The sequence below is a fragment of the Fukomys damarensis genome, unplaced genomic scaffold (assembly GCF_012274545.1).
Source record: "Fukomys damarensis isolate Sample0158 unplaced genomic scaffold, DMR_v1.0_HiC HiC_scaffold_4, whole genome shotgun sequence".
Lineage (NCBI taxonomy): Eukaryota > Metazoa > Chordata > Mammalia > Rodentia > Bathyergidae > Fukomys > Fukomys damarensis.
In genome coordinates, this window is record NW_022900916.1 from 66,979,474 (window position 1) to 67,002,561 (window position 23,088).

Below are 23,088 nucleotides of genomic sequence, written 5' to 3' on the forward strand. Positions count from 1 at the left end.
GTCCTCCGCGTTCCCGGCGGGCTGCAGCTTCGGCTGATGGACTGTGGTTTCTCCTTAGGTCGCCATGGATCTTGAAGGGGACCGCGGGGGAAGAGCAGGGAAGAACTTCTACAAGCTGGACCAGAAAAGGTTTGTTCTGCTTTCGTAATTCACGTGGCTTTCATAGTTGCCGTGATTCACCTGGCCCCTCGTTTCTAGCTGTGAGACCTAAAGTCTCACTTCCACTCCACGGAGCGTGAACAGCCAAAAAGGCCTCCACGATGCTGGGTCCTAACACCCAGCGAGGCTCCGGGAGCTAGACGGAAAAACGAGAAACCCAGGAAGGAACACACCAGGCTGGATGGTAAAGAGACCTTTATTAGTCTGGCCAGACGGTACTCCTGGAGCCAGGTAGCTCAGAGAGACCCCTGCTCAGGGGCTGAGGTACTTTTTAGAAGGTTTTTCTAAACAGAGTCAGGGAATTCACAGAACAGACTGCAAACACATTGCTTATCTTATGCAGGAAATGTTCTAAGGTCACCTTTTGTCATACCTTTTGCCCCTGGGCGGGCTGTTAACCAAGGTAGCAATTAGCATATGAAGAAGCACAGTCTGGCCTATTAGCATGGAGTCACTTTAGCCTATTCAAGTCTTACAGTCCCCACTGATCTTAGGTAGAATGAAATCCTTGATTCATTGTTTTGCTTACATTTTTAGCTAAGGAGTCACAGCAACTTGTAAAGGCATCTCTCACACAGCTAAATTGGGGATTAGGATTCCCAGAGCGCAAAAAGTTTTCATATTTTTATCATCTGTAGGCTCATAAACTCTTAATTTAGAAGTGTAATAACTCATAACAGTTTGACACAGTATAAGAGTCTATATCTAGATTACAGTTCTCATTCTTCAGCCATGCGTAGACTCACCAGCTTCCGGTGTGATGAGAGCAGGGCTTTGAGTGCGTTGTCTCTTGGCCTCCTAGAGTTGGAATCCCTGGAATTCTGTTTTACTCTAGAGTAGTGGTAGCTGAGTTTCAGCTACTTTGATAGCTGTGGGAGTGACCATAAGTGACTCATATGGCCCTTTCTATATAGGTCAGAAAGAGGTCCTTTTCTAAATTTTAACATCACAGAGAGGTCTTTTATATTTTTAATTTACCCTTGAATATTTTTTTAAAAATACTTGCACAATTTTAACCCCTGTGATTTTATACTGGATAAGCCCAAAAAATAATTTTATAAAGTCTGTACAACCTCTGTTATAAATGCTGGCCCATTGTCACTGTCTATGGAGAGAGGCAGACCAAACCTTGGAATTTTTTTTTTTTTAATTATAGCTGTTTTGTCAGATTTCCACATTGTCTCAAATAACTATATTATATCTTGTTTAATTTTAATAAGTGCCCTCTGCTGTGAGAAGCCCACAGTTTTATAGACTGTGCCATAGTTATATCGAGTGGCAACCAGGAATCTGTATAAACATTTACCCTCTTTCCTTTTGCCCATCAGAGAGCCTGTATGAGTGCCCATAGCTCTGCTCATTGAGCTGACCATCCGGTGGGGAGGGGTCCTGCTTGGACCGCTTCATCTTGAGTCATCTCTGCATAGCCAGCATAGCGTATCCCATTTTCTATGAAGTTGTTCCCATCCTTGAGCAGGACAGAATCAGCCTCAGGCATGGGGTCTTTCTGCAGATCTAGATGACTAGAGAACAATTCATCAGTGACCCTGAGGCAGTCGTGGTCAGGGGGCCAGGTTCTGAGGGCAAAAAAGTAGCAGGGTTTAAGGTTTTAACTGGAACAAAATATAAGGGGGGATTTTCACAGATGAGGGCCTGATATTATGTGACTCTATTATTTGAGAGCCATCAATGTCCTGTTATTCAATAGTTCTAAAAGGCATGGGAGAACTGAATAATTTACTTTTTCTTAATGTTATCTGGTCAGCTTTTTCATTTAGCATTATTGTAGCTGTCAGGGCTTTATAAACAAAGGAACTATCTCTTTACAGCTGGATCTAAACTCTAAGATAAATATATCACTGGTTAGTTCTATGGGCCTATTCCTTCAAGGATCACCCCTGAAGCAGTATTTCTTTTAGTCAGGTACAAACTAAAAGGCTGGGTCACATTTAGGATCCCTGATACAGGGGGGCAGCAGAGTTAGTTTTAGCTGTTTAAATGCTGACTCTTGCTCTTTACTCTATAATAATCACTGTCTTTCTGGGGCCTTTTAAGATTTATACATATAGAGTGTTAGGGAATTGATCATGTTACAGTATGCTGTGACGCCGCCTCACAGGCTGCATTCTCCTGGTACATCTTGACTCCTAAAATGACCTCATGCCCTTATCTCTGGTTTCCCTCCCCCGCAAGGCCACAGTGGTCCAGGAAAGTTGAAACCTGTGTCTACAGGACTGGGCCCATAAAAGCAATCTGGCCTGTGATAGGTTAAAAGTAGCTCACTCCTCATAAATAAACAATAGCCCACCCCAAAACTGATAAAAGGACTTTCCTGTCTTTGTTTCTCTCTCTCCTTCTGCTTCTTCTTCCTCTCTCTCTTTCTCTGCCTTCCTGCCTCCTGCTCGCCTCCCTACAATAAAGATCTCCTGCCGGACCTCTCGGTGGGTGAGTGTCCTAATTGGGAAGGGACACCTGAAAGGGCACGTGAACCCCCTTTCATAGAGAATCTAGATCCTGTAAAAACCTTTTATCCCAAAATTTTTTTTATCTGTTTTAAGTCCTTTTATCTCTAAGCAGCATAAACTTTATATTTTATCTTGAAGCAGCATTAATACTCTCTCAATATCCTGTTTTTTATTTAGTACATCCAAAAATTAACAATAATCATAATTTTATGTATGAAACTTCGTAACCTTTAAGCATTTTTATAGAACCTCTTAATAACTTTTTTTCTACAGAAATCCTATTTTTAAAATGAGCACTGTAAACATATCACAATAACATATTTAGAATTTAACCCTTTGATGATAACCAATGTAAACCTTCTATAACAACATATTTGGCCATGTTTATTGGGGGTATATCTTTTCAGAAGGCATTATTGAATAAAGACCAGAATAAATTTTTTTCCAGTAGCTGTCTTAAAATTTGATTGGCTACCCATAGAACAGTATTAACCTTGCGTTTTTATCAACAAAGTATAAAAGAGCAAGTTAACCCTATAATCGAAATTCAAGAATTTGCAATGCGCAAGAAATGTTTAAAGCACACCAATTAAACTTAATTTTAATTGAAACAAAGATACATTTATCAAATAATTAAAATTTCTAATTTGATTTTTTTCTTGTAAAAATCTCTTGATGTCTGGTAAAACCCAATTGCAGTTTCTCTGGCTTGCAGTTTTGTTTTTTTTTCTCTCCTATATTTTTGTCTTTCAGAATTTTCCTACCCGATTTTAATCCATAAGAGATTTTCTCATTTTAGTTCTTTTTAATCTGTGTGCAAGCCCTGTTTCATCTTTTTTCTGAGTCCTATCATGCTTTCCCATTTGCACCCTCCAGTGTAGTAAAGTTAAACAACTTTGTTGTACCCTTAACTCCTTCATACCTTCTATCTTAGCAACTCAAGTGGAGGGGAGACAGCTTGACCTCCTCCAAAGGGGAAACACTGGGATTTGCCTGTAATGATGTCACATTTTCTGAGAGGCAAGTTTACCACAGGAAAATGGCAGATTTAGCAAGCAGGTGTTTTACAAACAAAACTAAATAGTTCTTACTAGCAGCTGATTACCACAGAGCAGAAGCTTGAGCAGCTCTTAGAGCACAGGAGGCTCCACATTATCAAAGTCTCAGGTAAGTAAAACAAAGGCAGATAACTTTTCCTTTGTCTAGAGTTTTTTTTTTTCCCTGGGGGCCAAGTGTGGCTTAACTGAGACCATGATAACTCACAGTTTTTAAGCATCTTTGGTTGCAGTTTTATCTTATAGTCCCTCACAAAATCTGTATCAAAATTTTGAATTATGCACTTGAGAACAGTTGGTTTAGTATTAACATTTCCCATAACCATTAGGTATTCCCTTGTCTGGTGATGCAAGACAAATTGTGGGGTGCCGGGGTTCCATTTCAGAAAACGGCCTTGTTTATTTGCCTGGAGGGCTCTTTAAGCATAAGCCCTCCTCCCTTTCTTTTGATGTACAGAGGAAGTTACCCAGCTCTTCCCATTCACTCTCCTAACCAATTCTCTTTCACACACACAGTCACCTAAGAAGTTAATACATTCCCTCCCTGGGTCCCCTTCCAAAGACAAACTAGGGAGCAACCCAGGGGATCTCACCATTCAGACAGATGATTTTATTCATTTTCCTTCTTTCTGTTCCACTATTGACGAGCTGGCCTCTGCGTCCTAGAAAGGGAACCCAGGAAATCCTGGGGGCGCGCCTTTTCCCTTCCAAGGAGGCAGACAGTCGCTTGCTCCGGTGGGACTTGGATTGACACAGGGAGCGAAGCTTTCCATGAGAGAATTTAACCCCGTAATCATCCTTCTGCTGAGGGAAAAAAAACAATTTTAAAATTAGTTAGAAAGCAATCCAGCAGGGTGGTGTTCTTGGAGCTGGATCCTCCCATCTTGTCCCTAGGAACAAATTTAGTTTAACACTCAACAGACGAGACACTGACAAGACAGACAGGTACCAAACAAAAAGAAAAGCTTTGATTCTACTACCCAGGGTCCTCGTCAGGGCCGGGGTCAGGGGAGGTTTCCCGGCTCATCAGCCACCTCGATCCTGACAGACAGTTGCAACCGGTTCAAAGCTTACCTCCGGAGGGTTTTAAAGGTCTGAGAATCTCCTGCTGGATCCCGCAACAGAGAAACTCCGCTGGATTTACAGTTCCCACTTGGGCGTCTCGCTGGGGCCTCCAATATGTAAGACCTAAAGTCTCACTTCCACTTCACGGAGCGTGAACAGCCAAAAAGGCCTCCACGATGCTGGGCCCTAACACCCAGTGAGGCTCCGGGATCTCGACGGAGAAACGAGAAACCCAGGAAGGAACACACCAGGCTAGATGGTAAAGAGACCTTTATTGGTCTGGCCAGATGGCACTCCTGGAGCCAGGTAGCTCAGAGAGGCAACTGCTCAGGGGCTGAGGTACTTTTTATAAGGTTTTTCTAAACAAAGAGTCAGGGAATTCACAGAACAGACTGCAAACACATTGCTTGTCTTATGCAGGAAATGTTCTGTGTCACCTTTTGTCAAACCATTTGCCCCTGGGCGGGCTGTTAACCAAGGTAGCAATTAGCATATGAAGAAGCACAGTCTGGCCTATTAGCATGGAGTCACTTTAGCCTATTCAAGTCTTACACTAGACTCCAGCTCAGGGATAAATGATGAAGGTGGGGTGGTTGTTGCCCTTAGAGCTTTCAGAGGTGCAAGCCAGCCCGTTCAAGCAGCCTCTGCTCAGAGCAGAAGTCCTTGGCACAGCTTACCTGACTTTCTTGGGCCTGGTGAAGGTCCTCACCCCGACTGGCATCGCCCGTGCCCTTCTGTGTTACATTATGTTTCACTTTCCAAGCAGTATTGATCCACACACTCGAGCCATCCTCTGCTTGGGCTCTGCTCTGTGCTCCGGTGTCTTGTGATAAACAGCGATGTAAACATTGCATGTTTGTGGCACAGCAGATGGAGCAGAAGGCCAAAACTACATCTCGGTTATTTTTGTTTTGTTTTAACTGGCAACAACCATGTGCATATAAAATTGGTGAGGAACTGCAGAGAGAAAATAATTATTTGAGAAACATTTGTTCACAGTACTCTGCCTAGCTGAAAAATTTTAAACTTCACTCAATAGGTTCATTGTTAGTAAAAAGTGTAATATATATTGTAAGATAACATGCTATTCAATATAGTGATGTTACTAGAAACCAAGCTTTTCAGTGTAAGTGAAGAGATGTAAATGTGTAAGTCAGTGTTTAAAGATGTTAAACTTGTATTGCAAATGCCAGTATGAAGTCATGGTTTTTTAATAGTTTATTTTCTGTCCACTAAGAAAGATGCACTTTTAGTGCCAGATCTTGATTTCTAAATACTGTTACTTGTTAAAATCAAAGAGTACCCCACAGAAAAATAGTTAATTTCAACCTGGTCTAGGGCAGGGCAAATGTAAAGTGTGCTGGGATTGTCTTATATTCCAAAATAGGGAAGTAATGTTTAATGGTGTGGTCAAAAGACTCAGGAACTGAGCTCAGATGGGTCTCCATTGGCAGGATACTTTGAACTTCAAAGGAATAATAGCCATAAATAATTTTGAGGTATTGAATATAATACATCTGATGATTTGTCAGTAATATTCTGAGAGGAAGAAAACTGAAGGAATATATGAGAGGGCAGGGCAAAAAAAGGAACCTTTACCGAAAACTGTATATTTATCATATTGGTTATATTTATATTTATATTGATCATATTGGTGTCTGCATTCTCACAATTAAGTCAGGCATGGATTGTCACTGGATGCTAAACCATTGAGAGAAAAGTTGTTATCTAATAGTTACGTCCCCATTTCTAACTAATGGGAAGAAGGGAAATGCACTTTTCCAATGAGAGATTTTGCAGTTGCCATCTTGACGAAGTGGCCAGACTTAGAATCAATTATGGTGGATAGACTCTGTTGAATTACTCAGCATGTGTTGGAATTAGGGTTCACAACACCACAAAGATAGTATGTTTGCAAACAGATTTAGTATGCACCCAACCAAGCTTCTAGACTGGTGCTGTCCAATAGAAGTAGGAGTTTCCATTTTGTCTTTAACGGTAAGACCTCCGATCTGCTGTGTATTCCGCAGTTACTGTACTTCCCCGCTTAAACTCAGTTTAAAACTGACATATACAAGATGTGGGGCATGCCATAAAATAACTGTTCTTGTGCTTTTTAGAAAGTTAATGTAAAAAAAAGGTGAGGGCTGGTAAATTAAGAGGAACTAAAGAGTCATAATAATCAAGTATAATGCATGAACTCTGTGTCATTGCTTTCAAAGAGAGAACCACCTGTAAAACTATTCTTGGGAAAATTGTATATGAACTGAATATTAGATGATGTCAAAATTGCTGTTAAAGTTGTTAGATGTGATAATGGTAAGAAAAATCCATGGTTATAACATTTACAACTTAGGTTTAACTATTTGAGCAAAGTATTTATAAATATTAATGTATACTCCCTTGTATAAATAAAAATATAGTCAAAATCTAGATGTGGATAAATTTAGCTGAATCGTTTGGGAAGCCCTTATATTCTTTAAATTTTTCTATTCATTTGAAAATTTTTATAGTGGAAAACTTAGACTTATAATGCATAAAAAGACTCCGCAGAATTTGTTTTTAAGTGTTTTGATACGCATGGTACTTTATATCCTGAAGACACAAATTCTTAGATGTATTTGAGTAACAAAATTGAGGGTATGTAGAAGGAAATGGTAGAGGGAGAAATTTGGTTTATCCTGTCTATGTCTTCATTTTTTTCATCGCAATTTCCATGGCCCGTGCTTCAAAGTAGAGATTTTTAAAGCAGTTTTATTAATCTGTGCTCATCACCATTGATTTCAATCTGTTATTAAAATTATCTGTTTTAATGTGGGTTTGTAAAGACACATCTGACTTTGCTCATAGACAATGCTGGGATAATAGTACTATCTGGAGTACCTGTATTTGTAAACATCCTCTTTGAAGTGATATTTTGAGTGACTTTCCTTTGTAAGCTCTGTGTTCCCTGCTGTTGGGGTTAAATGAGGAATCTGGTAGGGGTGAGAGCTCCTGTGAAAGTGTATGTCCATGCAGTGCACTACTCAGAAGTCAGTTTATAGTCTGGTGGTCAGTGGACAGACTTTGCAGGCCAGATCTTGGCTTTATTCCAGTTCTTGGACCTTTGAGAAGTCAGCTAGCTTCTCACTTTTCTGTGGTTTTTGACATCTCTAAAAGGTTGACAAAAGGGCGCCTTTTGGGGATTAAGTTCAGTGCTTCTGGCTCCTGCCTGGCAAGCACAAGGTCCAGGGTTGGATCCCCAGTAGTAGGGGGAAAAAAAAAAGTGTGCCTTCTTCAGAATTGTTAATGAATCGTGTGTGGGAATGTTTTCCTTATTGTCTCTCCAAAGCCAAATATTTATAAACTCTGGGTTTTTTCTTTAAAAAAGTTTTTTTGTTGTTGTTGTATTGGGGATCAAACTTTGGTCCTTGTGCTTGCAAGGCAAGCGCCAGAACCACTGAGCTAAATCCTTAGCCCTCTTTAGAAGTTTCTTAACCTTGTTTTTGTGTAAAGAATGGAGAAAGATGAATTTACTATTTGAATTTGAAACCCTATTGAAAAACAATATAGCTGTTTTCTAAAAGAATTTTTCTTGTATATTTACAAAAATGAGGTTGGTTTGTTATGGTTGCTTTGCTTTCATGTTCAAGGTGGCATTTGTGCACTGTGGGAGCATGGCTCACCGACTTGGATTCTTTTGAAACTAGCCTCAGTATCATAGTTGGCCTTTTAATACCTAAGGATGCATTTTCACAATTTATAGAACATATTTTTAGGCCGTGGCTTTTCTAGATTAACTTGTTTTCATAATGATTTGCTTAAGGTTGCAAGGCATCTGTTCAGAATTAAATTTGATCATAAGGAAAGTTAATTATTTTTTCCTTAGGCTAGTTATGCCCATCACATATCTGACCTGTAGTGCTCTCATTAATATCTGGTAGTAGATAGAATATTTACTCCTAGAATTACTCATATGGTAATTAAACAGATTTATACAGGGCATGAATGATATTCTAGTTAGAATAAACTGGAGACGCTTAATATATACTCTTTTAGTTATGAATGACATGGGTCTATTTATTTGTGTGTGTATTTGTCATAGAAACTTAAAATATTTATGAAAGTGCACAAGCAAAAAGTTTTTTTAATAAAAATTCTTATATCAGGTGATAAATAGGAATATAGATTTTTAAGATCTATGTAAACATTTTTAGTGTTTATAAATTAAGTGATACTTTTAACCTGTGCTTTTTATCAGTTTGGGTTTTTTGTTTGTTTGTTTTTTTTGGTACTGGGGATTGAATTAACCTGTGTTTCTTTAAAAGTGAATACTGTAAACATATTTTTTGCCCTTATTGTCATTCAATATAAAACACTAAACATTAATTTGGTAATTTTAAAATGTGTGAAATTTTTAAAGTGTTGTAATTGCTTTATTGTATTTTTTAGTAAAAAAGAGAAGGAAAAGCAACCAACTGTCAGTGCATTTACCATGGTGAGCTTTAAATTTCTTTAGTTCTCAAAATGCTTTGTGAATTGGACATCTCTAGAAACAAGCCATTTCTTACTTCTCTCTTATTGTTGTTTTTCCTTTATTAGTACTTACTAATTTTACAGAATATTGGGTTTCATGTGTATAATATATTTTGAGCATGTCCAGCTCCCCATTATCCTTCTTATACCCTCAAAATCACCCATAGAGAGGTATTTCTTGTGGATTAATATTTTCTTAGAAAATCTGATAATGGAGAGGCAAAATGAATTAGTTGGATTCACAGTCGTTTATTTTCAGAGAAATACTCACAACCACTTGCAGGTGAATGGAATGTCCACAGCCATTCTTGCTAGTCTAGGTTTCAGTATTCTTGTAATTAGTTATTTCAATAGCGATCTGTTGCCTGCAGCAACGTTTCTCCCAGTGATGGCCTTTGCTATCTGGATACAGCAAGGCATTTACATTGCCTTTAATACTTAAAGGTCTGAAACCCTGGCAGATGTGGGGTCAAAGTCCCAAGCATCCATTGTAAAAGGAAGCAATGGAAAAATTGTTACTATGGTTTAGAATATGTCATTATTCTTTACTGAATAACTGAAAAATCTAGAATTTGAGAATCTTAACATAAGTCTGTTTATTTGTTGGTTGAATGGTGATTATTTAGAAGCCTTTCTTTAACCCCACTGAGAGTAAGACAGGATTTGTGGATTAAATGGTTGCTGATGATCCCTATCTCACTAGGGTGTAACCTCAGATAAATTTAGGCAAATTATTTATATGACTTGTTCTAGGGACTAGAACCTGGAAAGTAGTGCAACAATTGAGTCTTACATCAGGCACTTCATTACACACTAGAATTTTTTGTTTTAATGAGGAGAAATGGACAGATCTTTGTAAAGATGGATCTTAGGAAATTGAATGTAGAAGAACAGTGTAGCGATGCCTTATTGGGAGCTCCATGTGGGTGATGAGAGTTGTGGTGCCTGAGTCACACTCTGGAGCAGTGCACTGGGAAGTGGTGTCTGCAAAGACACAAAAAGAGGAAGGCAACCTGGAGGAGAAGCACACCAGGTGAATCCAGGTCAGGGGTATTTAGAAAGGGAAGCTGGGCCACCCCTCATCCCTGACACTGGTTACAACCCAGGTCCAGCAAACAGCTCATCTTGGGAGGAGCTCTCACAGCTTGGGGGAGGGAGCTCAGTCCTGTAGGGGGCTGGACAACTGTGAGGGGCTCCTAGCCTGACAACCGCTGCCCCATCCCATGCCCACGTATCCTGGCTCCCTTCTCCCTGAGAGAGGAGCCCACTAGGAGAAATACTTGCAGATCAGGGCACTGGAGAAAGTGAGAACTAGAGAATTGTTCAGAAGGCAGTGACTGAGTTAGGGCCAGTGGGCCCTTGGGAAAGGAACTAACAAGGACATGGTCCTCTGGGACCTGGCACCAGAAGGTGGCTCCAGGCCAGAGGCTCAGTGAGTTACAGGGGTAGGAGGCAGTTGTGACTGATGTGATCCAGGGGAGGAGAAAAGACACTGGCGCTCCCCAAACTCCAGAGGGTTTTGTGACTGCAGGATCTCCTCCCAGCTGCTGGAACCCTTCTAGTCCCAGGGAACAGATGCCATGTCCTAGGGACCTTGGAGCGTATTGGCTAGATAGTGACTCCTTCAGGGATGCAGTCCGAGTTTTTAGCAAGGGCAGAGAACCAAAGTGTGTTATTTTTCTATATGGATTTTTAATTTTTTTCACTTTTGCTTAACAATTCAACCAATTAGATGAATTCTTTCCTAGAGCCCTTCAGTGATTTTTGGTCTCCTTGTCTCTTGTCTAGGATACCTTTGAATACTTTCTGCAACATTAATATGGTGGTAATGAATTTCTTTAGGTGTTCTTTGTTATGGAAAGTCTTTATTTTCCATCAGGTTTGAAAGAAATTTTGCATGATACATTAATCAGATTTGAACGTTGTTTTCTTTTAGAGCTGAAAAACTACACCCCCAGGAAAGGAAACAGAGTGAAAAGACAGTCCATAGAATGGAAAAAACATTTGCAAGCTTATTCCTTGGACAGAAGACTAATACCTAGAGCACTAAGTTTTTAGAAAAACTAAAAAAATCAGGCTGCCCCAAATAAAAGACCCAATCAAATAATGGTCAACTGAAATGAAAAGTCACTTCTCAGAAGGGTACAGATGCCAAATATTACATACAAATACCTTCATCTTTGGCCATCAGAGCATTGCAAATCAAAACAACACCGAGATTCCACCGTATTCCATTAAGAATGGGTATTAAGGACTCAAAAGACAACAAATGCTGTGTGACTGCCAGGAAATAGGAACCTTTCTACATTGTTCATGGGAATTCAAACTGGTACAACTATGGATAGCAGTATTGGAGATTATTCCTTAAAAGCCAAACATAGAAATTTTACTTGATTTGACTCAGCTATTTCCTTCCAGATATCTTCCAAAGGAATTAAGAGTTTTACATTGAGGATACTGTGCTTTTATATCTTACCATCTTCACGTGCCTGTGCTGCAATTTTTCTCGATGTGGCTCCTTCTTACATTTTTCTCTTCCTTTCATTGCTTTCTTCCCTCCCTGTCTCCCACTCTTCCTTCCCTTCCCCGCCCTCCAGTTTTTGGAGACAGAGTCTCCTTATGTAGATTAGAGTGACCTAGAACTCAGCGGTCCTCCACTCCTTGCCTTGTGAGTGCTGGGATTACAGGCCCACATCACCTCACCCGGTTGGCTCCGTATTTTCTATTTCTAAGTGCATTTATAAATTTTAGAAGATGAGACTGTTATGCTTTCTAATTCTTAGTCTAACTACTCAAGTAACCAAATGATAGTTTGTTTATTTTAAATGTCATCTAACAACTTATGTTAAATTTGGATTTATCCCAACATCTACTTTCAGTTTGTTGCTTTTGAAACCAGGTTCTTTCCATCTTTTATAGGTTAGTTTATTCCTGTATGTTTTTGCCTCACTGTTTTGCTTGTTTTGGTGCTGGGGATCGAACCCAAGACCTCTTACGCTAGCCACATGCTGTGCATTGGCCACATTTCCCCCCCTGCAGTCTACTTGTTAATACAAATAAGATGGAATCTCAGTGTTGTTGTAATTTGCGCTTATTTACTGGCCAGAGATGCTGAACATTTTTCATGTATTGGCCGTTTGTACTTCTCTAGAGCAGTGTTTATTCACGTCAGCTGCTTATTTCCTTGAGTCTTTTATTTGGAGGGGGTCTGATTGTTTTGCATTCTTCATATATTCTAGCTATTTCTAGTCCTCTGTCCAAGGAATAGCTGGCAAATATCTTTTTTCCATTCTGCAGGTTTTCTCTTTACTCGGTTGTTTGTTTCCTTTGTTTTGTAGAAGTTGTAGTTTGGTGTAATCATATTTGTTGATTTTTCATGTTGTTTCTTGTGCAATGGGGGTTCTGTTCAGAAAGCCCTTGCCTGTTATGCCTATGTGTTCAAGACTTTTACCTGTTTTGGCTTCTGTCATTGGAAGTGTTTGTTTTACTATATAAGAGTTTAATCTGTTTTGGTTTTAGTTTAGTATGTGGTGATAGGAGTCTTGATTCGGTGTTTTGCATGTGGACAGCCAGTTTTCCTGGCTTGTTTGTTAAAAGACTGTCTTTTCTCTGGCATATTTTTTTGTCCCCTTTACCGAGGGTCAGATGACTGGATGTGCCTGCGGTTGTTACTGCATCTTCTATTCTGTTTCAGTGATCCACATATCTGCATTTTTTTGCTGGTTCTTGCTTTTTTTTTTTATCAGAGTAGATTTGTAGTATACCTTGATACGTGGGATTGTGTTGCCTCTTGCTTTGCTCTTGTTTGTTAGGATTGCTTTTGCAATGCTGTGTCTCTGATTCTATATAAATTTTAGGATTTTTTCCTAGTTGTGTGAGTAATGCTGTGTCATTTTGATTGTGATTGCATTAAATCTATGTATGCATTTTGGGGAAGGGACTGTTTTGACAGCGTTTGTTCTGGTTATCTGGGTAGAGGAGTTGTCTTTTCATTTTCTGATATTCTCTTGGTCTCCGTTTTCAGAGTACTGTAGTTTTCATTACAGAGATCTTTCACTTTGTTGCTTAGGTTAATACCTAAGTAATTTTTGTAGATGGCATTGTGAATGGCATTGTTCTCATTTCTTTCTTGGAGGGTTCATTATTGTGCTCTCCTATTTGGTATATTTTTTTCTTACTGCCTCACATTTTGTTGCTTGCAGTTGGACTGCTCAGGTTTTTAACATCTTTTTGGTTCAGCTTTTGTAGTTCATACATATCTATAATCTGTCCCTGTCCTCTAGATTCTCCGACTTACTGGAGTGCAGCCTTTTGAAGTAGTTACTTATACTCTTCTGGACATTTATGGTGTCTGTTGTGATTTCACCATTTTCATTTTAATTATATTAATATGTATCTTTTTCCTTCTCCTGATGAGTTAAAGCAAGTAAGAATTACAAAATATTAAGTTAGTAGTTTCCTCAGAGTGATCTGTGACATTTATTTATTCATTTAATTTTTGGTACTGGAGATCGAACTATGGTCCTTGGGTTTGTGAGGCAGGTGGCAGAACCACTGAGCTAAATCCCCAGCCCGACATTTATTTTCTTCTCATGAGATTAAAAAGTACCCTTTCTTACAAACCAGATCAAGTAGTATATTTGTATTATTGTCTTATTTGACCTCATAAGAAGACAGAGTATAGCATGAAGAAGTAAACCAGATCTCAGACTAATGAAGTGCTGGGTGTTTAGCTGCGTGGTCCAGGCAAGCCCAAGGTCTTGAGTTGCATCACTAGTAGCAAACAAACAAAAAAACAAACAAAGTAGTGACAAATCAAATGCTCTTTTCTAATTGGGCGATTGTAGTAGATTACCAAAGGTAGAGGGGTAGCTTGGACTTGAGTGTTAGCAGTCACAGTCTGCAGAATATTTGCATTTGGAATATGTTTTGAAGACAAATGAAACTATCTAGAAAATTGCTAACTGTGCCTGTGCTCTATTTTTTTCTCTTAGTTTCGCTATTCAGATTGGCTGGACAGGTCATACATGGTGCTGGGAACTCTGGGGGCTGTTATCCATGGAGCTGCATTCCCTCTCATGGTTGTGGTGTTTGGAAACATGACAGACAGCTTTGTAAGTGCAGGAAACAATAATCAAAGTAAGTATTTTTTGTGGTACTTTTATTAGAAGCATACAGGAAAATGCTTATGATGATATCACTGAGTGGGCACTGTTGTATTTAGTGCTCTATGCTTGTCATGAATTTAATAGATAGCACTCACAAGCATTAGAATGTCCAGTGGAAATGCTGACAGAGATGAGTAGAAGAGGAGAGAGCTCTATGATGTCAGAAACACCGTAAAAAGCTTCAGGAGGAGATAAAAATCAGTCAGGACTTTGTGAGAAACTGGGGTCAGTTACAAGATTCTTTGACAAATTGAATGTATGAGAGGGATACAGGGTGATTTTACAGTATTAGTCTGACAACCTGGTCAGGTTGCTGTTATCGTCAGCTGAGACGTGAAAGATGGAGGGAACCTAGGTCTGGGCAGTGAATATCAGCAATTCAGTTTTGGATATTGTCATGGATTATTGTTGGACCATCAGTCCTTGCATTGCCCAGAAACGGGGACAGCAAGGGATACGGAAAAAAAAAAACAACAGAGAGTTTGATAATTTCAAAATATGTGGGAGCTGGGAGGTCAGTGCCTCATAATGGGCAAAGACAAAGGCTGTCCAGTTTAGCCACTGTTTATTGGGATTGCGCTATAACGGTAAGGGAGTATCAGGTGACTTAGGGGGTAGCAGTAGTTCTATGCTGATGTAGATCTTATGCAGAAATCTCAGGTAGGTGAGGCTCTCATGTTGATGGAGGCAGTCAAGAGAGCATTCTTAGGTGTAATTGGTGGGATGAATTCAGCTGAGAAGAAATTTTCCCCTTCCCAAATGAAACCTTTCTCTTACTACTCAGTTCCCAAGGAACCGGGATGTCTTTAGCTGATGTCATCTTGCCCTCAAGTATCATAGCATCCCAGGACTGATGAGGTCTCCAAGCTATTACTGGAGGCAAAAATGCAGTTCTGTTTTGGCATGTCATAGCCGAAATTGGGCCTTAGACAGCTGTAGTTATACTTTAAGTATGAAGTGATTTTCCCCCAAAATTCTGTAGAATGGCTTGTGACAATAGATTAGGCAGGAAAGGAGAAATGGATCTAAGAGAAGTGTGTGATTGTGTGTATGTTTGTGTATTTTAGGCTGGAAGAAATTGTGTGTTTGTTAATTGAAGTAATTCAGAAGAGAGGAGAAAGTAATAATATTTGAACGGAAAGGGAAAAATCTTGTTATGTTAGGGTCTTTGGGAAGAATGAAATCCAATGCCCAGGACAAAGTGTTCGCTTAAGATAAAAGCGAGGACAGTTCCTGTACAATAACAAGTGGGAAGAGGGTTAGAGTGTCAGAGTCCAAAGCTCAGTAGATGAGGAGATGCCAGCCTGCAAGTTTAGCTTTGACAATAGGAATTCTCACTTTCCTGGAAGGTATGTATTTCAAGACCCTCAGGATGTACCTGAAGCTATGACACTGAACTCTGTGTATACTGTATTTTTCCTTTACATTCATATGTATAATAAAGTTTAAAATATAAATAGTACACAGTGAGATTAGCAACAGTAATTAGTCATAAAGTAACACCAGTGTAATAATTTAGTGTACAGTGAGTTAAATGAACCTGTGCTTGCACAGGATCTCTGTCTCTCACACTGTTGTATGGTATCGTCCTCTCCCAGTTGTAGCGATGGAGACCATACAGTGCCGTGGTTGACAAGAAGCTGAAACCATGGAGAGAGAAACTGGGGGTTTGGGCATGACTGTCCTTCAGTTTTCTCAGTGATGTAAGAAGCAAGCATTTGGCTGATAAAGGAGGGAGAGGTAAAACAGTTGAGCAAGAGGGAGAACGTGAATGGAGTATTAAATAATTTGTGTGTAGCACATCTATTCTCAACTTGGGGGAGACAGATAAATGGCTTTGGGCTTAAATCCTCAGGGTATCTCTAGTGAAGACTGGATTCACAAGGGCTCACAAGTAAGTCTGCACTTTGATGTTCAAAATGTTAAAAATGCTGAAACTACCGGTTTGAGAATAACCTTGAAAATATACTGATAGCTTCTAACAACGCTTCACTTTTTGGACTTTAAAGTCACTGTTGATTGGTACAAATCTTTTCCCCCAGGACTCATGCACATTAATATTCATACCAGTTTGAGGTGTAGATGGAACATTTGATGCTTGTCCATTGGTCTTGGGAAGTACAGAATGTGCAGTAAGTGTTAGCTGTGTAGAATTCTTATGCACTTATTACCTCCCTTCATAGCATTCAGAGACACCTGCAGTAAGATGCTGTGCTGCCTTCGAACTGGCATCTTTGGTTTTATATCATGCATGAAAGGAGGTCCTTTCTGAATGGGATTAGTGCCCTTAGACCCCGGATTGCTGCCTGGCCCCTTCTGCCATGTGAGGATGCAGGTAGAAGATGCCACCTATGAACTAGAAGACAGACTCTCCCCAGACACCAAGTCTGTCTTGATCTTCGGCTTCCAGTGTCAGGAACTGTTTGTATGCTAGTATTTTCTTAGAGCAGCCCAAATGCATGAAGACAGATCTTAATCTGACTTTATCACACAGTAACATGCATGAGTTGCCAAATAAATGATAGCCTAGTTGTTGCACGTTTTGAATACACCAGTTAGTACCCTTTATAGAGGGAAACAATTTGTCATAGACCAGCATTTCCTTAGTCACTAGGTCACCGGCTTTCACATTTCAGGGAGAATAGGTGCCTTCAGGTAACGTTCCACAAGAGTGATTTGGCCCTCTGCTTCTTTTTTATAGCCCAAGAGTCAAAAGTGGTTTATGTAGTTTTAAATCACTGCAAAAAAATCAAAAGTTATATTTTGAGACATGTACAAATGGTATGAAGCTCAGTTTTCAGTGTCTAAAAATAAAGTTCAACAGAACAGCTACAGTTTTCACTTCCATGTTGTCTCTGGCTACTTTCATGACACAGAGACAGAGTAGAACAGTTATGACAGAGACCATGTGGTCTGCACAGCCTAAAATATTGACTGTGGTGCTTTATAGAGAAAGGTGCTGATCTCTGAAGTAGGTTATGGAGTAGGTATTATCTTCAGACAGTATCAATGAATTCGCATTAAAGCTACAGTAACTCCCCTATTCACTGTCAAACGTCAAGATTCTCGATGTAGGAATGACAGACAAGGCCATCAGCTGATGTGTTTGGGTATGAGTGGTGCATTGTGGTTGTGATATGCAGAGTGGATTGAAAAGGAGAGGAAGGGAGCCTGAGTTTGGGATTCTCGCCCAAGAGATGACAAACTCTGAAGCTTCTGGAGAGAAAACAAGCTTACTGAGCTATTGGAACCCTGGATACTCTCAGATCTTTCTTCCTCTCTGTGGGCTGGACTGGACACCAGGACCTCCATGTTGGAGTTGTACTCTTTGGTTTAGCTCTTCTTAGCTTTGCCAAGGCTCACTAGATGCAGGGTCTAACCAAACTGCTCTAGAAGCGCAGGTGTATGAGCCCTTCCTCTCTGGCTGAGAATCCTGCTATTTCATTTTGTGGCTGATTTCCTGACACCCTGCTCCTATCTTTCTGTCTGGTTGTCAGAATTTGTGCAGACTTTGCCTTAAGAACTGAGAAATGGCACCTAGGAAATTCTTCAGACATGCTGAATCATTTTTGTGAAGAAAGCCTGATTCTTGAAGAATTTCTAGAATTCTTTGCATTTTCATCTTATACATGGCCTTTGGCTGGATATGGCCTATGTAATCGCCATTGTAGTTTCAGACATCTTGTACTGAAGGTGAAAGGCCAGGGCTGAGGGCTGCAAGTGTAAGTGAAAGTGACATTCTCGACATGACACCAAACTTTGGCATAACAAACAGGATCAGAAACTCTGCACTATTTGAGTTGAAGGAGATATTAAATCTATTTAGGGTATAGGAAGGGGAGCTCTAAGCCTGGAGGAAGGACTTGGTTTTTGACAATAACTAAAGGAAACAGTTTTGTTTTTTTTAGCATTTCTTATGTGCTATATACTCTTCTTAGTGCTTTCCTCACACTAACTCCTTTAATCTTTTCATGCACAGGCATTTGAAACTGTATATATTGAGGAAAATGGAGCCCCGAGAGATTTAAATCACCTGAGGTTACACAGTAAGCAGCAGAGTTGGGATTTAAGTGGTAGACTGACTGGTACTGATTCTAGGCTCTGAAGGAAATAGAGAGATAGTCGGAGAAGAGACTGAGGAGAACACACTTACTCAGAAAGTAAGGACCTGAGGGCTGGGGATTTAGCTCAGTGGTTCTGCAACCCGCTTCACAAGCCTAAGGTCCTGAGTTTGATCCCTGGTACCAAAAAAAAAAAAGCCCTGAGATTTTTCCGTGTCTCATAGGGGATAGTACCCAAAGATACTCTTGAAATGAACTCTTGAGTGTTCAGTGTGTCTGATTGTTCAGTTTGCAGTATATCCAGATTGGTGTTTTTCTCTTTCTCCGAACCTTTAAGATGTTTGCTTCTGTGTCTTCCCTACCAGTCTATGGACAGTGTAATTGAGAAAGTGAGGCATTCAAAATCTTTTATGGAATAATAATTTATATGAATAGGAGAAAATAAAAATAATTTATCTTTACATTTGTCACTTCTCATCAAACTGACTTAAAACTCATGAGAAAATGTATGAGAAATGGTAGCTGTGAAAATAGTACAGGTGAGTATACCTTTTCAGAAGCATTTTGGATTATTTTCAGATTTTGGCATATTTGCCTATACCTAACAATATACTTTGGGATTAGACTGTAACTTTATTCATACAGTTTACAGGTAGCATTATAAGACTTTTTTTTTCGTACTAGGGATTGAACTTGTGACCTTGTGCTTCTGAGGCAGGTGGCAGCACCACTGAGGTAAATCCCCAGCCCCCAAGTATTTTAGATAAGGGAATTTCAAACTGTAGTAGCAATGAAGGGAAAACAGATACTTAGACTTTAAAATTTTTGTCTTGATTTGGTATTAACACACCAAATATTTGATAACCAAATATTCTCTGACGTCTAGAGAAATTAGAAAATACACAGTGAGATCTTACAAGATTGATTGGAGAAACATCCTTTGGTGATTGAATATTCTGTTTTATTTTTATAGTGGGACAGAAGAAATCTCAACTGAGTGATCTAAATAAAAATTCAGTCTTAAATATTTTATTTTTCAGAAGGTGAAGAGTCACGGAACTCTCCTGTGTCTCTCTATTGCTTCCTTATTTTCTGCCTTGTTCATGAATGTATTTTTCCCCCGTGTTCTATGCTTGGCCTGCTATTTCCTTTACCTGCTGACCTGTCCTTACAGGTGAAGAGAGTGGCTTTTTCTTTGTGAATTTACCAATAGCCTTAAGTTGTTTTACATCTAACTCTCTCTCCAGGACTGGAGAACAACAGTCTCAGTACTTATTGGACATCTAATTGAATGTCACAGGGACTACACAGTTTATAAATGTTCAAGCCTGAGTGGACAGTCTTCCTTCTTTCATGTAGGCCAGCTGTTTTTGCCGATTCTTCTACTACCACGACACCACCGTTCTCCACATGCTTAGGCTTCACGTCTTTATCACGTCTTAATTTTACTCTGCTTGTATTCCATCTGATGTGAGTCCCTAATGTTTTCTCCAGTATAAATCTTGTTTGTTCTTTGTTTTATTTTCTCATGTAGCCCTTCTCTCCCTGTATGATCTCAGTATCTCAAGTCCCTTGCTCTTTCTATTCCAACAGTACTGGCTGCAAAATACAGCCTTACTGTGCTTCTGATTATATCCATTTTATTTATTTATTTTTTTGTACTGGGGATCGAACTCAGAACCTTGTGCTTCTGAGCTAGGCACAGTGCCACTGAGCTAAATCTCCAGCGCTATATCCACTAATTCCTGTTAGTCTGTTTCTGTGATGCCTGCCTGGCCTTGAGTCTTTCCAACCACGTCTGCCTCCTTATGGCCACACAACATACCTTCAGCTCAGCCAAAGTGGCTCACTCATCTTCAGATGTACTAGACTTTGGTCTACATCGTTCACATTGCCAGAAATCCTTGTCCTCCCTTCCCCACACCTGTCCAGAGCAGAGACCCCTGAAGGAGACCCACTCACATTGTATCCTGAGTTATTGGCTCAGCTCTGAGATCTAAATTGTGCCTCTATTAATGCAGCCCTTTTGATTATGATCATTTACCTTATAAAATATTTACCTTACGTATATAGCTATGTGTTCAAGTATGCTTGTAATCATGTACTGATGCGGAAAATTGTCCACTGAATATGGGTTGTAATTGCATTAAAAACCACCATTTACATGTTTGTGTGCTTGTGAATATATGTCTGTGTACATGCATGCATGAAAAAATTGGAAATATACACACAAAAATGTTGAACAGTGATTATGTGCATGTGTGTGCAGGTTAAAGTTATGAAGGATTTTTAATGTGATTATCCTTAAAGTGTTAACATTTATTAATGTTGAGTGATTCTGGTGTTTATTGTTCTAGTCTTTTTTTGCTAATTTTCCATAAAAACAACTGGAGGAAGGTAGTATTAGATTTCAAATATTCCCTGAAGTTCAAGTGTACATTTATACATCAGTGTGGTTTCTTCTTGCAAATAAACATCATTGCATTTGGTGTCTGTGCAGTTACACAGAAGAGCAAGAAAATATTTGAATGATAACAGGGTGCTTAGCCAGAAGTAAAGCTGAGTCCATTTCACATATTTTTTGTAATTGTTGAGTCTGATACATTTTTATATTCTTGTTTGTAACGGAGGTGAAGAAGACATGAGTGATGTGTGTGTTTTGCGGTGTTCTAGGTGACGACAACACCACAGCGAGCTTCGGCACCCTGGAGGAAGACATGACCGTGTAAGTAGACATTTCCTTACACTTATCTCATTACCCTTTCCTGCATCAGTTCCTTTATAGATATGTTTAAAATTTGGCATTATCTTCATGAGAAATTGAAATTTTAAGAAGAAACAGTACTATTGTGATATTTCAAGGTAGTTATGGTGCTGAATGTTTTTGGAAGTTTTTTGAACAAAAGTATGTGTGGCATAAGATGTAAGCCTTGGGGCCGAGAATTTAGCTCAGTGGCAACACATCAAGGTCCTGAGTTCAACGCCCCTGTTTAAAAGAAAAAAAAAAAGTGTAAGCCTTAATAGTTCTGTATGTATTGTGAACTATAGAATGTGATACATATAGAAGTTAAAAAAGTCTAATGTAGCTTTTTACAATGAGGTTGAATCAGAAATCATTATTTTTAATGCCTTTGTGGTTATCACTTTTCCTTTTGGATATGTTCAATCATAAGATCAGCCGGCAGGAACTTTTAAAATTCAGCATCAAATTCTCAACAGTGAAACAAAACATTGCAGAAGAAATATAGTTACTCTGACCTTATCACTTCAGGAAAACTGTATTAACGATTTACATTACCTTAGTCACTCTGACATTAATTCACTCAGGAAAACTTTGTTAATGATATACATTATTTTGAAGTGTACTTCCCAGAATAGTTGATAACCGAGTTGTAACGAATACAGTGATTTATCAGTTCACCAACTTGATTTGTTCCCACGGTTCTCCTTGCAAACAAATTGAGATGAGAGAGGCCAGGTGTGGTGGCGCACGCCTGTAATCTCAGCACTTGGGAGGCTGAAGCAGGAGGGTTGCTGTGAGTTCAAGACCACCCTGGGCTACATAGTGAGTTTCAGGTCAGTCTCAACTATGTAGTGAGACCCTGTCTCCAAAACAAAACAAAACAGATTTGAGATGAGAAGCAAAACAATTTCAGTGGTTAGGTATAATGACTGAACGGGGAAATTTGATTGTGTTCTCTTCCAGTTTGGTTTGATTTGTTGACCAAAATCATGGAGAGAATTGAGTATGTGAACCAAGGTACCACTTGTATGTTAGTGAATTAGAAGGTAAAGATTCTACATTACAATATAGATGATATAATAGATTTAAAGAAAAAGGAGAGTTTATATTTTGAAAGTTGAAAAGCCAATATCTTTAGAAATTTCTGTGGAGAGGCATTGTTTTTTCACAATGGGAAAACCAGAATGCCTGGGTAGTTTAAGATACAGTACATTAAAACGCATTACTAGCCGCATGTGATGATGCACGCCAGTTATCCCAGCACTGGGGAAGCTAAGGCAGGAGGATTGCTGAGAGTTCAAGGCCAGCCTGGGATACTTAGTGAATTGAAAGACACTCTGAACTGATGAGAGAGACCCTGTCTCAAAAAAACCCACCAAAACAAAAACAAACACACATTACTATTTCTCAAACCCTGAATTCATGTAAATTTTGTTTTCTTTGTATCACTATCTTGTTATATCATTAACACCTGGATAATAATTACTAAGTAAAATTCAGTGTCCCAATTATTATGTTATCTGATAAGTTTAGGGTAAATTACAAAGTAGTTTTGGGGAAAGTTTGTTTCATATTTTTTCTGATGGATTGAGCATAGAATTTTCATTATCAGTGTCAGAGTGGGTCTGGTTAGCACACGCTCATTTTTATAGCCTTGCATGCTACACACGTTTATTACATTATAGCAATTAGAGATGTAAATATGGAACAGTTTGTATCTTGTATTCCCTTTTACAATGTATGCCATTAATCTAAAAATTTAATTGCTTGCTGAAGCCTAATTATTGTTTTTGTAAAACTGAACACTAATAACTTAAAAATATTAATAGAATATCTCCCTCTCTCTATATTATATAT

At 39.2% G+C, this 23,088-nt stretch overlaps 1 protein-coding gene across 6 annotated transcripts in view; it reads left to right on the forward strand.

Moving 5' to 3' along the window:
- Positions 1 to 23,088, forward strand: part of LOC104868217 (ATP-dependent translocase ABCB1) — a 301,331-nt gene that overhangs the window by 214,469 nt on the left and 63,774 nt on the right. For 3 of the 6 annotated variants that reach the window (XM_010632887.3, XM_010632886.3, XM_010632888.3), the window contains exons 2-5: positions 59 to 129; positions 9,176 to 9,221; positions 14,254 to 14,398; positions 21,162 to 21,213. The exons of 2 other annotated variants lie outside the window; for them this stretch is intronic. In XM_010632887.3, coding sequence (XP_010631189.1) covers positions 65 to 129; positions 9,176 to 9,221; positions 14,254 to 14,398; positions 21,162 to 21,213 — 308 coding nt within the window. In that variant the 5' untranslated portion in view covers positions 59 to 64. Of the gene's footprint in view, positions 1 to 56; positions 130 to 9,175; positions 9,222 to 14,253; positions 14,399 to 21,161; positions 21,214 to 23,088 lie in introns of those variants that run through there. One more of the 6 variants, XM_010632889.3, reaches the window with a different exon arrangement.